The 15,459-nt window shown below is 52.5% G+C and overlaps 1 protein-coding gene across 1 annotated transcript in view; it reads left to right on the top strand.

The window, feature by feature from the left end:
• Positions 1 to 11,923, top strand: part of Pcnx2 (pecanex 2) — a 150,676-nt gene extending 138,753 nt beyond the window's left edge. Inside the window, exons 30-34 of the mRNA XM_032887445.1 lie at positions 167 to 397; positions 940 to 1,214; positions 2,670 to 2,848; positions 9,444 to 9,886; positions 11,120 to 11,923. Of these exons, the coding sequence (XP_032743336.1) occupies positions 167 to 397; positions 940 to 1,214; positions 2,670 to 2,848; positions 9,444 to 9,886; positions 11,120 to 11,296 (1,305 nt within the window). The 3' untranslated portion in view covers positions 11,297 to 11,923. The remainder of the gene's footprint in view (positions 1 to 166; positions 398 to 939; positions 1,215 to 2,669; positions 2,849 to 9,443; positions 9,887 to 11,119) is intronic.
• Positions 11,924 to 15,459: the final 3,536 nt, after the last annotated feature.

Genomic DNA, 15,459 nt, shown 5'->3' with positions numbered 1-15,459 from the left:
GAGTGGAGATGCCCTGCACACACTGCTTAGGACTCAGTAACACGGTGGGGTTGTGGGGGGAATGAGGAGGATGTGTGGCCCTGGAGGCCACTGCAAGTCCCCCTCTGCCCTCACCCAGAACCAGCAGCTCTGGCCTCACTGAGCCCACCTGGGCTCTCCCCACCAGGACCAGTTCACCTGCCCTGACGAATATGAAGACCCGGAAATTCTCTATGAGGCCATCCAGTCCTTCGAGAAGAAGGTGGTGATCTGCCACGAGGGAGATCCAGCCTGGAGAGGAGCGGTGCTGTCCAACAAGGAGGAGCTGCTGACTCTGAGGCACGTGGTGGATGAGGGTGCCAACGAGTACAAGGTCATCATGCTCCATAGGGGCTTCCTGAGCTTTAAGGTCATTAAGGTGAGCCATGGGCCCCGTCCACTGCCAGGGAGCAAGGAGACAGAGGACGCAGTTGACACTACTGGTCCCTAGGTCAGAGGAGCCATGGCCAGCAGAGAGAGGCGGGTCAGGGAAGCAGCCTGAAGGCCTCGGTTCCCAGCTGGAGTTGTCCCCTCCTTAGAGAACCATAGTCACAGTTTTGTTTTGTTTTGGTGTTTTTCTTTTAAAGCCTCTTATGTCTTAAGTTATGGTGTAGGATATGTGTGCCTGTTGGACATGCCCACTTGAAAGTCCCAGAACTTTCTGACTCCTGTTCCTTGGTGTCCCTTTTCCTCACGGCCCTTCTATGCATGGGACTAAGAGAAAGATCTGATGTCCTTGTTACTTTCCCTAAGTGTCCCCCATGAGCATGATGTCATTTTCAGAACTGAGACAAAGGCCTTAGACCACGTGCTACACCCCCAGACTCCCTGTCCTAAAACCACACCCACTCTCCCCGGATTAAACCCCAGACCGACAGCCAGGGGCCCTGCGCTTCTCCCAACCCCCACCCCTGCTTACAGGTGAACAAGGAGTGCGTCCGGGGACTCTGGGCAGGGCAGCAGCAGGAGCTCATCTTCCTGCGCAACCGCAACCCCGAGCGCGGGAGCATCCAGAACAACAAGCAGGTCCTGCGAAACCTCATCAACTCGTCCTGTGACCAGCCACTGGGCTACCCCATGTATGTCTCCCCATTGACCACGTCCTACCTGGGCACCCACAAGCAGCTGCAGAGTGTCTGGGGCGGACCTATCACACTGAACCGCGTGAGGACATGGTTCCAGACGAGGTGGCTGAGGTAGGACTTCCCAGAGGCCTCTGCCCGGGCACCGGGGAGGAGAGTGTGGAGCTGAGCTCCAGACTCAGCGACATGATGGTGGTAGTCACTGTTGTCTTATGTGAGTGAACCTGCTGTGCCCACGTGACCCCTAACAGGTCACCCACTCCGGGTGGATCAACGGGGAATGTCATACACACAGAGTCACTTTCCTACCCTCAGGCCCAAGTCATGTCTGCCCTCAGCCTGGTCTGAGGGAGTGTGGGTACTTTCATGCTTTATTTTTTATCTTGTGTGTGTGTATGTTCATGTGTATGCCTCTGTGTGTGTGTGTGTGTGTGTGTGTGTGTGTGTGTATATGTCTTTGTACAATTGAGTATGGAGGCCAGTAGACAACCTCAATTATCATTCTTTGTGTATCATTCATCATTGTGTGTGCATGTGAGTGCACATGTGTGTGCATGTGAGTACATATGTGTGTGCATGTGAGTGCACATGTGTGTGCATGTGTATGCATGCATGCATGTGTGTATACATGCATGCATGTGTGTGTGCATGCATGCATGAGTGTTTGCATGTGTGTCCATGTTTGCATGTTTGATGTGTGCTTGTGTGTGCATGCATACATGAGTGTAGGCTTACATGCATGCATGAGTGCATGTGTGTTCCTCTGTGTGTGTGTGTGTGTGTGTGTGTGTGTGTGTATGCATGTTGAGGTACACCCATACATGTAGCACTGAAAAGACAAAACTGTAGAGTCCCTTCTTTCTGGTTTTTTTAAGACAGTGTCTCTCACTGGCCCACAACCCACCAATTAGGCTCAACTGGCTTGCCAGTGAGATCCAGGGACCTGCCAGTCCCCACCTACCCAGCATTGAGATTACAAGCGCACACCACCACACCCAACTTTCTTACAGGAGAGCTTCGCAGGTCATCTCTGGTCCTCAGGCTTATGCTGCACATCAAACACTTGTCTGACTGAGCCATTTCCCAGCTCTCATGGGTGTTTTAAAGTGTCTGGCTGCCAGAGAGAGCCAAACCTGAACCTTCCGGCCTGTCCTTCAGTGCTGTCTTCTTCCCCAGGCAATGATGGGCCTCTGGCTGCTGGCGCCATCCTGAGCTTTGCTCCAGTGTGCCTGCACTCCTGATGGGTCCAGACTGACGCTTCTTCACCCTGGCCTGCCTATTCGTTTATTACACGCTGAACCCCTTCCTCCCTCGCACTCCAGAGGTGCTGTCTACCTGGAAACAGTGCCCGTCCACTCGGTTCACTCATGGGGACCAGTGGTATGGTTGGGTGTCACTTCCAATGGGGATCCGGCCTGCAGAACATCAGAGCTGCACAGCACAGGTCGACCTCTCATCACTTGGTGGCACAATCTCCCGAAGCCACCGTCTCAGCGGATGTTGCTGTGTGGTGTGTGGCTGTATGAGAGATGTGTTGGTGAGACCCTGAAGCTCCCATCCCTCCCACAGAATGAGGAAGGACTGCAGTGTGGGCCAGAGGAGCGGTGGCACCATTGAAGATGGAGACGGAGCTGCACCACCAGGCGGTAGCGCCCCTAGTGGTGAGAGCCGGGACAGCAGCACAGAACAACCCAGGAAAGGAGGCACCCAGCAGGGGGCCTCACCCCGTGGAGAGGCTCCGAGGGCAGGTGAGTGCCCAGGGCCACAGGACCAACAACGTGAAATATACTTCCTAATCTCCAGGGCCTCTTTGCTGCACAGGGCACGCAGGGTCAGTAGCTGTGTCTGTTGGATTTACACAACTGATGCCCTCTGGCTGGATGGATCCAACTTTCATCTACCCATGTGTCCGTTACCTCGGGCAGCTGTTTCTCTGTCTGTCTCCCTGCCCACCAGACTTGCCACTCACTCTTTGTCTCTCTCAGTACTGTCCCACCATATGTATCCTGGGCGTGACAGGTTGGAGTCCTAGACCTGCGTGGCATCCTTTTCTGTCTGTAGGCGGTCTTCTGCTCCTCAGATGCTTTGTGACCACCAAAATGCCAAAGTAGAAAGAACCAGGGTAGAAGGGTGCAATCTGAGTGAGCAAAGGAAAGGCCTAGGAGCCAAGTCTAAACCTATTACACTTATTTCTATTAGCCGTGGGACGCACTATAGCATATAGACAAGGCTCTGGTGCTGACTGGGTGAGGAGGGGACAAGGACTTACACAGGACACAACCTAGGGAGGCAACCTTGCTGCTGCCTGGTGCTCTATGGCTCTGCGCTGCACTTCCTGGTGCTCTATGGCTCTGCACTGCACTTCCTGGTGCTCTATGGTTCTCTGCTGCACTTCCTGGTGCTCTGTGGTTCTCTGCTGCACTTCCTGGTGCTCTGTGGTTCTCTGCTGCACTTCCTGGTGCTCTATGGTTCTCTGCTGCACTTCCTGGTGCTCTATGGCTCTGCACTGCACTTCCTGGTGCTCTATGGCTCTGCGCTGCACTTCCTGGTGCTCTATGGCTCTGCGCTGCACTTCCTGGTGCTCTATGGTTCTCTGCTGCACTTCCTGGTGCTCTATGGCTCTGCGCTGCACTTCCTGGTGCTCTGTGGCTCTGCGCTGCACTTCCTGGTGCTCTATGGTTCTCTGCTGGGCAGCCCCTCAGCATTTTCACTCTTTGCCCTCAGCCTCCCTCTCCTTTGCCCTCTCCTTCCCCTCCCCCTCTCTCTAATTTCTAAAGGTGTGTAAGAAGCACCTATATACCACTATAGCTCTGCACCAGAGGGGTCAGCAGGACACTGCCCACCTCCTGAGAGTGCCCACAGCAAGGTGGGGATGGGGAGACAAAAATGTGAGATTATGTGAATGTGGCTGGTTGGCTGGCTAGGGGTGGAGTGGGGCCTGAAAAGGTGACCAGATACATGTTTGAGAGAAAATAGGTAACAGGCAGATGGTTGGAAGATCATAGATACAGAGGTATCAAAGGTAATGGGTAGAGGATGGATGGATAGATACATAGATAGGTAGATAGATGATAGATATAGAGAGATAGACTGCAGATAGAGATAAAGATAGAAGATATACAGATAGATAGATGATAGATAGATAGATAGTGATAGATAGATGATTGATAGACGATAGATAGATAGATAGATAGATAGATAGATAGATAGATAGATAGTGATAGATAGATGATAGATGATTGATAGATGATAGATGATTGATAGATGATAGATAGATAGATAGATAGATAGATAGATAGATAGATAGATAGATAGATAGATGATAGGTGGACAGATAGAAGATATACAGTTGATAGTTACCTGAAGATAGTTGACATGATAGGTAGGAAGAAAAGTATTACAGATAATAGGTACTCTAAATGGCATTTATCAATAGATGATCAATATTGGTTATACAATTAAGGAAATATAGATTAGAAAATGATACATAGAGAGATGATATATATGAGAGAGGTGGTAGCTAACAGGTACACGCCTGAGGAAAGGTGAGAACTGGGGACTATATAGAGGAGATGGACAGTAGACAACAGGAAAGTTGGTAGGTGGGTGATTGATGGCACAGCAAGTGAACAGTGGGAGGAGAGGAAAAGTCAAAGCTGCCGCAGCCCGCTGCTACGAAGCCAACACAGCCCCACCACCCATTAGTGCTGCCTCCCTGGGCCCAGCACAGTGCCATGGTCCCCAGATGCCCGGGGGTCCACACTGCTTCCGTAGCCTTTGATTTGATGGGGCAAACATGTTTCAAGGACACACGGGTGATTTCCAGGAAAGCCTGTTAGCGCCTGTACTTTCTTGTCCCTGCTGCTGACACATCTGGCCAGAGCAAGGCTGGAGAGGGTCAGAGGCCCTGGCAGGCCCTTCTTGGTGAAGGGACGAATGCCTTTGCCTTTTCAGGGCCGAGCAGTGCCCTCAGCTGCTGAAGCTGCAGAGTCCGGATGCCCTACTTGGTTCAAGACCCAGGCTATGGCAGTCGTGTCTCTCCCTCTTACCACCAGCTCTGCAGGTGGACAGTGCAGGACGTGGAGGGCCTGTGTTGGCGCAAGATATCAGGAAGGCTAGAGCAGGCAGTGGTCTTTGATCATTGCTTCTTAAGAGTATTCTGCTGAGCCCAGCCCACCTCTGAACTTGTAGGTAAAGACGCACACTGGCGAAGGACCCCAGAGCCTGGGCTCCCAGCCCTTGAATCTCATCAGTCCTGGGCTGAGGCTCTCCCAGCCCTGACCTCGCTTGTGGTGGCTCCTTTGTTCTGCATCCCCTGTGGCCTCTGCACCTTGCTGCAGAGGGTTTTGGCACAGTGCTAATCTTGGCACATCACATGAGGGCCGTATCTACCCAGGGTCCTTTACACTCTCCATGACTCTAGGCCTTTAGGGGTGCTCTGACTTCCCTTCCCAGAGGGTGATATGGGGCACAGAGAAGGCAAGTCATTGCTCCCAAGGTACCCAGCTAGTAAACAGCAGAGCTGGGATTCAGAGGAGAAAGGATAGTCCGGGAGCCTCTGCTCCTATCCAGTGTCTCCTCCCTTCAACTGCTACGGTGTCCCAGCCCTGACAGTGTTGAGCCCCAGGACACCCACACACTGTACCTCTGGCTACATCCCTGCCTGTCACAGCCCTGTCCTGCCCCCTGGCTGTCAAGGGACCCACTTGACAGTGACCTTCCCTCTGGTGGGTAGAGCTGACAACTCACTCCTCTTGAAGCAGCCCCTCCCCCACTGTGGGTAGGAATGGGGACAGGAGCATGGTATGTAGCCAAGATCCCTTCCTGTCCTAGCAAGATGAGGGAACTGGGCACTGCAGCTGAGCCTGTGCCCAGCAGACTGGGAGAACAAGAAAGGAAGAGAGGAGTTGTGCACCTTCCCCCATTCAAAGAAAGAGCTACTGGCTGTGATTCTCTTCCATCGCCTCCAGAAGCACACAAGGTCATGCTCTTCCCAAAGAAACACAGTCGACTAACTGGGGGGAGAGAGTCCATCGTGGTGGGGAACACGCAGGCTCAGTCTGCAGGTTGGGTTCTGCATTTGGTCATCAGAGTAGCAGACTGTGCTCCGGGGGGAGGCTGCTGGGCAGTAAACTTCAAGGTCTGCCCAGCTCCCCACGACTCACTTCTTCTAGGGAGGGAGGTACCACCACCCAAAGGTTTCAGCCTCCCAAAACAGCATCACCAGCCGGATGTCACTCACCAGCCTGGGGAGCCAGTTCTTCAAATCAAAATGGTCAGCTATCATGTAACAGAGAGACATGCAGCCGGGCAAGGGTGAGGACATGCCTCTGGGCAGGGCGAGGTAGAAGGGAGTCAGTCGCTCAGCAGGAGTGGGTGGACAGTTCTAGCAGGACCTTGTACCACTCCACTGACCGACAGACTTCCCTCCTATGTACCACTCCCCACGTCAGTCACTCAGCAGGAGTGAGTGGACAGTTCTAGCAGGACCTTGTACCACTCCATTGACTGACAGACTTGCCTCCTATGTACCACTCCCCACGTCAGTCACTCAGCAGGAGTGAGTGGACAGTTCTAGCAGGACCTTGTACCACTCCACTGACTGACAGACTTCCCTCCTATGTACCACTCCCCACGTCAGTCACTCAGCAGGAGTGAGTGGACAGTTCTAGCAGGACCTTGTACCACTCCACTGACTGACAGACTTGCCTCCTATGTACCACTCCCCACGTCAGTCACTCAGCAAGAGTGGGTGGACAGTTCTAGCAGGACCTTGTACCACTCCACTGACTGACAGACTTCCCTCCTATGTACCACTCCCCACGATGGGCTCAGCTCTGACACGTGACCTCCCCACCGCGATGGGCTCAGCTCCCATGACTGCTCCACTCTGACTTTGCTCCTTGCCTTGGTTCCAGTTCTTGGTTCTTTTGTTCCAGTTCTGATCCTTTGTCAGAAGCCCAGAGCGCTGATGCCTGGCTAGAATCCTAATAAGCAGGCCAGCCCAGGCCAGCCCAAGCCAGCCCAAGCCAGCCCAAGCCAGCCCAGGCCAGCCCAGGCCAGCCCAAGCCAGCCCAGGCCAGCCCAGGCCAGCCCAAGCCAGCCCAGGCCAGCCCAGGCCACCACACTGAAGCAGCTACTGCTGGCATACTGGGCACTTCGCACTCGTGCCCGCTGCAAGGAGTTCCATGTGTCAACCTCACACAGGTCCTCACAAGCCAGAACCATCCTGTCTCACTAAACAGTAAATGTCACGGGAGAGATGGCCTTGCTGTGAGCCTGGTGAGCTACTTACCACAAGCGGATACAAACCCAACAGTAGTCGGAGTCCCTCACCAGAGAGAAGGGTTGCCACTTTATACCACTAAGGACTCTCGCCACAACCTCCCAGCTAATGACCGAAGACAAAGCAGTCGTCATGAACCACGGATCATAACGTACACTGTGTTTCCATTCAGGTCTGGAGGTTTTCCCTAGAAAGGCTCATGATGTGGTAATGCGGCCGTTGGAAAAATAAGTTAATTGTAAAATAATGAGTCTGGGAAGCACAGATGATTTTAATACAGCCTCCTTGGTGCTCGGTGTTGTTTGTTTGTAAAATTAAAATTGGAAGGAAAAAAAAAGATCACCGGAAAGCTGAAGGAGCACGCGAGGCGTAAATGGGGAGATGGCTCAGTTCGTATGATGCTGCCTGAGCCTGGGTCCAAGTTCACAGCCTCAGCATCCATGTAAAAGCCGGGAGCAATAGCAGTCCTTGATCCTAGCCCTGTGAGGCGGGTGGAGAGGAGGATCCCTGATGCTCGATGGCCGGTCACCCTGGAATGGAGAGCAATAGAGGATGACACTGGCATCAGCTCTGGCCTCCGCACACACGGGTACACATGTGAAAGTGCATGCATGTATACCTCACACGCAGAGGAGCTGAACTTCAGGACTGCTGAGGGCCCTTTGTCTTGCATGGACTCTGTATAGCTCTCTTTGGAAACTCTGTAGGTATCTCTCCCTTTGCTCTCTGGATCAGCAGAAGGCCCTGCCTAGCGCGGGTGAAGAACACTGACTTGTGGAGGGTTTTAGACAGAGATCAGCTTTAGAAATCACAGATGCTTGGCCTTTCCTTGCTCATAATAATCACATTTTAGAAGAAGCCATAGCCAATCGGCTTCTCGGCAGGGACCTTCGGGCCCAAGGCCACATTCCCCTGTGCTCAAGACAGACAGGCCCCAGTCCATTCAGCCCAGAGAAGCCAGCACCAGTTCTGGGGACCCCATACATTACCTCAAGTTGAGACTCCCATTCTCACAGCCCAGAGGAATAAATGCCCTTTGGAAAGGAGCACACCATCACTGTGACCAAAGGCTGAATGGTCAGTCCCCACACTTGCTGGGTCCCTCTGGGTGGACCCGGCTTTCTTGAGCACAGACTGTGCAGATGTCCACAACACCACACAGGTACTGGTATACCTGCCCACCTGAGGCAATAACACATTGTTGTTAAAATTTAAAAAGGTTTTATTTCTTGATGAGCCATGTTTATGGGATGCAGGATGACATTCTGATGTGTGTCCCCCTGGAGAAATGGTCAAACCAGGGTAATTAGCATGTGTGGCTCCTCCTACCACAGTCATTTCAACATGAGGCAACTTTAGACTCTTCTATCCAGTTGCCGTGTGAGTTACCACACTGTATTACAGAACCCCAGAGCTCTTACCCCTCTCTTGGTTTGGTATCAGTTTCCTGGACAGGAAGTGGTCATACACAACATCAGAAAGGTTTCACTGGAGTCTATCAAAATGGCTCAGTGGTTAGGAGGACTTACTGCTTCTACAAAGGACCAGAGTTCAATTCCCATATCAGACATCTCACAGCCGCCCCAGGGCACCAACACTTCTGGTCTCCGAGGGCACTGCACACAAGTACACACACACACACACACATAATTAGGAAAATATTTCAATGAACACAGTCGACAAACAATACATTTTAAATAACAGAATAAAGCCTGGTAATGTACCTACCCAGCATCTGCTGTCCCCTGAAATTAAATTCTACATCTAAAAGCATTCTGATGATTCGCATAGGAAACGTTTTCAGAAAGCTCATGTCTTGAAGCCGTGGCCCTGGACGCAAAGCCAGGGTGGGGCAGTTGTGTGAGTTGAGCTCAGTCATGGGAAACGGCACACAGGGTGAGCCCACTGAGCCAAGATAATGGTTCTTGTGGGGACTGGTTCAAGAGGGTGCTACCTTGTCAGATTAACCTGTTAATAATGGAAAGGAGCCAACCCTGCCCCCATATTTATTAAGTACTTCTTACAGGCTTGACCACATGCTCTGCTCTCTCTCACAGGCAGAAGGAAGGGCAGAAGCCAGTCCGTCCAGGCACACTCAGCGATAAGCCAGAGGCGACCTACTCTGAGCTCCTCAGGTCCCATCCTAGAGAGCCACCAGGCCTTCCTTCAGACATCCACATCTGTGCATGAGCTAGCCCAGAGACCCTCAGGCAGCCGGCCCTCCCTGAACACCTCCGCTGGATCTCTGCACTCCCAACCACCTCCCGTCCTCACCACAGGCCCCTACCTGGGCATCCAACATCAGGCCGAGGCATTCATCCAGTCTAGCCTGGGCTCTTCGACCAGTTCTACTCTCAGCTTCCTCTTTGGCAAAAGGAGCTTCTCCAGTGCACTTGTCATATCTGGACTCTCTGCTGCAGAGGGAGGCAACACCAGTGACACCCAGTCATCCAGTAGCGTCAACATTGTGATGGGTCCCTCCGCTAGGGCTGCTGCTCGGGTAAGGACTGTGCCAGAATGGGAGGCGGGCAAGGAGGGCATCCCAGGGCCCAGGGCTCCCACCCACCAGCCAAATCCCCTTGCCTCCTTCCAGGGCAGGCTGCTCTATAGCAAATAAAAGGCCCAACCTTCGGGTCACAAGCCCCATCGGCGTCATCAGGGTGGCTCAGTGTACCCCAACATAATTCTTTCCATAAGCCAGAAGCCCAAGAACGGGGGCATGCCTCCCCTCACCCATTCTACGGAAGCACGATTCCCTCCTTCCCAAGGCCAGCGTAACCTGAGGGAGAAGAAAAGACAGGAGTAGGCACTGGAGTTAAATTGTCATGGGCTCCCAACTTTAAAGATGGCCAACCACTTCCAAGTGTGCCATCCCAGAAATAGAGTTTTAAAAGATTCAATAAAGGGGCTGGGGATTTAGCTCAGTGGTAGAGCGCTTACCTAGGAAGCGCAAGGCCCTGGGTTCGGTCCCCAGCTCCGAAAAAAAGAACCAAAAAAAAAAAAGATTCAATAAAATAAGACGCTACTTGCCCAGAAGCCATGCTAATCGGCATTAGCTGACCGGCTGGGGTTCACAGGTGACAAACACTGGGAAGTTCTCTCACACACTATGTGAGGAAAGAAAGAACAAAGCAAGGCAAAAGATTACTTAAGGCGAAGCCCAGGCAAGTCTATGTTTCCTGGCCAAAGAGAAGGCACTCGTGACCCTAGGGGCTTCTGTGAGTTTAATTACCTAAATAAAACGTCCCTGAATCTCTCTCTTTCCTTTCTTGTCCCATCTGCTAAAACTATGGGCCTTCTCCCAGAGTTCTGGCACCTCTCCTCTTCCGTCTCTAGCAAGAACGACAGGATAGGTCCTTAGGGCTCTGGGCATCCTGGGTCCCAGGGCTCTTGTGTCACTGCTGAGCTGAATCTGCGGTGGCAGCATCGGTACCAGGACGGGGTGGGTGCAGAGGGGCTCGAAGCGTCTCAGTCAGGCATACACAGGCCATGCCCTCGAGCCACCTTTGGATTTGGGGCATGTCTCCTGAGCAAAGCCCCACATTCAGAGCCCATGTAGACACGCAGCTTGGTGGCACACCGTCATTTCAGTACTGTCCTCCGACCAGTGTTAAGAGCCCACCCTCAAAGCATGAAGCCACGCTGGCCTCAGTTCCTATGTCTGGTGGTGGGTGACTCGGGAGACCCAGGAAGTGAGCATAGGCTGAACTGTCTGTTCTCTCTGTCTCTGAAGCACTTCTCAGAGCCGTGTGAACCCATCGACAGCCCAGAACAGGGGCAGCTTCAAGATGGACGCCCGGCAGAGGCTGCGGAGGAGAACCCAAGGGGGGTGCTGTGCCGGAGAGCAAGCCAGGAAGACATGGGCCTGGATGACACGGCTTCCCAGCAGAGTACCTCCGATGAGCAGTAGTGGAACACGAGTCTGGTGGAGAGATGGCGACTCTCTCCCTGCGCCAAAGCCACGTGGTTCTTCCTGAGGGCCAGGGAGAACAGTTCTAGAAAACGTTAACGTTATCTCAGGTTCTGAAAACACTCGCACACCGTGGGGGTTGAAGAGAAGACATTGTACCTCCTCCCTCAAGCACCGCTCTGAAGTCGGACACGTCTCACAAAAGCCATGTTATATCTCGAAACCTCTAGAGTGCGTGGGGCCCATGACTAGCTCCTTCCCGCGCTGGTTGAAGTAGACCAGCTGCATGCGACGTCCTTTGGCGTTCCACACACTGCTGTCACCGTTTGAGAGCACAGGAGTCACAGCTCCTAGGACAGCAGCGGGAGGTCAGACGCCCTCGGGCCTGCCTCATTCTTTTATCACCTCTGCACAGGTGTAAGTGCAGTCACCAACAACAGCCTGGTGGTGCACTGGGCCAAGATGAGAGTTTAGAGGCGATACCATCCTCTCTCCAGCTCCGGGGCGCCCAGGACCCCTGCGTGCTTCCCAGGAATGCATGCTCCGTCTTCCAAGCTGACCCAGCTCTACTGTACATGAACACATTTGCACACACCTTTGTCTTAGGGATTAAAATGTTTACAGTTACGGCTGTCTACTGTCCTCCCCAAACGCATCTCCAGTACTCTGAGAAAGATGTGTGTGTGTGTGTGTGTGTGTGTGTGTGTGTGTGTGTGTGTGTGTGTGTGTGTGTGTGTTTTCATGAGCACATAGAAGCCCGAGGACAACCTCAGACACCACACCTTAGGTGCTACCTGCCTTGGTCTTTGGGGTAGAGCCTCTTGTCATCCTGGAGCAGAGACAGGTCACCTTTCTATATTCTCTAGAAATAAAATGTCTGGGTTCCGTGCAGCTGCACATCTGAGAAGCTGGCATGACCCACTGAAGTTCTCAGGTTCACTAAATCAAACTCGGCCTGGCCTCTTCCTGAAACTCCCTTGGGCAGCTTGCCAGTACTCGGGCTAAGTGGCTAGCTCTGAGCTGGGGGCGCACCCCCTACCTGAAATCAGAGAGAAAAACCACGTGTCTGGGAGCACAGCTGGCTGCTGCCTGGCACCCACAAAAGGAGAGCCCAGTTGGAAGGGAAAGAGTTAATTGCAATAGGTACCAGGCCCACCCACCTAGACAGGCTCACAGCTGCATCCTGCCCGTGGAGGGACAGAGCCGCTGTGAAGTGGGCGTGCACACTAACTCCACCAAGGAGACACACTGGAGTCACTCTCGGGCCCCTTGACGCTGTTCAGTAATACTAAGGATACGACCCTAGCTTTCTGTTTCTTGGATAACTTTGGGGGGAGGTGGGGGTGGAGGAAGGGTCCGGTGTAGCCCAGGTGAATCTCAAACTTGCCGGGTAGCCAAGGATGACCTTAATCAGCCTCCACCCCCTGAGTGCGTGCAGGTACGCACGCCGCCAGCTTACGTGGTGCTGGGGATGGAACCCAAGGCTTCCTGCGCGGAAGTCTAGCCTCTGCCCACTGAGTTAACCTCAGGTTCAACCCCCCCTTTATTGAAAATAGATTTTTTTCTCACGTATTATATATTGATTACTATTTCCTCTCTTATCCTCTCAGTTAGTCCCTACTTCCCATCCCATCCAGATCCATTCTGTCTCTCGTTAGAAAACAAACAGGTTTCTAAGAGATTTTAATTAATATATATATGTGTGTATATATATGTATACATACATATATATATTACAATATAAAATATAAAGACTAACACACCAGAACTGGACAAAACAAAGAGAAGGAAAAGAGCCCAAGAGAAGACACAGAATCAGAGACACACATGTTCGCACACTCAGGAATCCCACAAAAGCACTGGAAGCCATAATATATACACACAGAGGACCTGGTGCTATGCGGGCTGTGCTGGCTGTGACTTCATAGGGGCTTTGATCGTGTTGGTTTAGGGGCCCTCGTTCTCTTGGTGCCCTCCATGACCCCCGACTCTCACAGCCTTTCTGCCTCCTCTTCTGCAGGGTTCCTTGAACCCTGAGGGACGGAATTTGCACATCTCTGGTTTTTTTTGTTTTTGTTTTTGTTTTTTTTTAAGATTTATTTATTTATTGTATATGAGTACACTTTAGCTCTCTTCAGACACACCAGAAGAGAGCATTGGATCCCATTTACAGATGGTTGTGAGCCACCATGTGGTTGCTGGGATTTGAACTCAGGACCTCTGGAAGAGCAATCAGTGCTCTTAACCACTGAGCCATCTCTCCAGCCCCACATCTCTGGTTTTAATTATAAGATGTGAATGTATGACATGTTGCTCAGGTCCTCCCAGGAGGGAGTCCTGCGTCAAAGAGCCTTACCCGCCCTGGTGGAAGTACAGGCCCGGATGACACTTCACGCCCTGGTGGCTCAAGTGCTGTCCGAATGTAGCTGACACCAAACAAAAGCATTTCTCTTTTAAAGAAGATACAGCGGCAGCACCAGGCTGTGCAGTGTCTGACTCTGACAAAACGCTTGTCTAAAATTGGTGGCCATCCCCCTGTCTATACCTGACGTGGGACACACTCTGTTTATGCAGCCAGTTCCCACTCAGTGCCATTCTGCCCCAAGCCCCTGTGTTACAGCGTGGGCAGATGGCACACATGGGTCAACCCCATCCTCAATGAACCCCAATCTCAATGGGAAGAGGACAGGTCCACCTCACTGTTCCCAGGGCTTCCGTGCTCTGAGGAACGAGGACCAAGTGAGCAGATGAATCTGTAGTTTTCCTAGAAGCCTCCCCATGGGCCAGGAGTGCCCAAGACGCTTTATTATCCACGTACAAGCCCTGTGGCCTGCACGCAGGAGCTTACCTTCATTCAGAGACAAGAAGGAAAGGATTTTCAAGCCACTGGGTACGAAGCAGATGGTGGTCTAACCTGCTAAGAGAGAGGCAGCGGCAAGGGCTCCATCGGTCTGTCTCCCGGTGGTTCTCCGCCATCTTATTCCAGCGGAAATGCATGTGAGAGATTTCGATGTGAACTTCTCAGGTCAGGACCCACACCCAACTCCATGAGAGACCCCAGCGCTGTTCACCCCTGCTCCTTGGAGTCCTGGGATTCGCCTCTGCAGCCTGCGTACCTGCTCCCTAACCCAGCGCTCTTAAGCGAGAGTGGTAGTCAACAAAGGGCGTGCCAGCGGAACAATTACATGTCAGCGTGAGGGTGAGACGTAAGGCATGCGACTCGCAAGACGGCAGGGAGCCTAGATAAAGACGCACGGAGCGTACACGAAGCAGAGATTCTTAAGCCATTCGGGCTTAGGTGCGGGTCTCCCACTGGCCATAGCTGTGATATCTAGAAGCTGCTTGTTGAGAGTGTTTCCCTGTGAAACCTGGGTTGACCTAGAACTCACCCAAGTGCTTTGATTACAGGTGCACACAACTGGGGGACCAATAAGATGCCATCATGGGGTCCCCCTGAGCCCAGCGGGAGCACTGTGCTGCCAGCACCATTTCTCCTGTCTGCCCCCTTCATTCTAGGTTAAACAGGCTGGGTCGGGCTCCCTGACAGGGCCAGGCTGTGTAGCGACGTTTGGCTTGGGCACACTCAGGTCCTGGGTGACCAGCTGCCTTGAGGGTAGCAGCTCCAACCTACACTGTGTCCCGCCTGCCTTGGTACCCATGGACGGCATGGCAGCCACCTGCCTACAGGTATGAGCTCCATTCTTGGCCTCCTTGGACAGCCTACCTGGGGCATGGGGGGTGGAGGGAGGCAGCTGCTGTTCCTGGCAGACGGACAGGACTTTCTGAGACCCAGTTCCTCCTCTAGAAGGCATTCCTAGAGTGGTCCCTCTAGGGCAGTGGTTCTTGACCTTCCTAACACTTTGACCCTTAATATTGTTCCTCATGCTGTGGTGACACCCAAACCAAAAATATGTATTTTTCATTGCTATTTCATCTTTAATTTTGCTACTGTTGGGAATAGTAATGTATTTATCAGCGTTTTCTGATGGCTTTAGGTGAAAGGGCTGTTTGACCTCCAGAAGCTGCAACCCAGGGGGGCTTGACAAGAACAGGATGAGCCTTGAAAACTACCCTGGAATGAAGGCCAGCTGAGACCCTGTCCCAGATACAGGCTCTGGCCTTCATGTGAAGTGCTTCTTGCATTATCCGCTGGGTTCTAGTGC

The sequence above is a fragment of the Rattus rattus genome, chromosome 17 (genome assembly GCF_011064425.1).
Source record: "Rattus rattus isolate New Zealand chromosome 17, Rrattus_CSIRO_v1, whole genome shotgun sequence".
Classification (NCBI taxonomy): Eukaryota; Metazoa; Chordata; class Mammalia; order Rodentia; family Muridae; genus Rattus; species Rattus rattus.
Note: the sequence above shows the minus strand (reverse complement) of the source record. Positions and strands in the feature narration are given on the sequence as shown.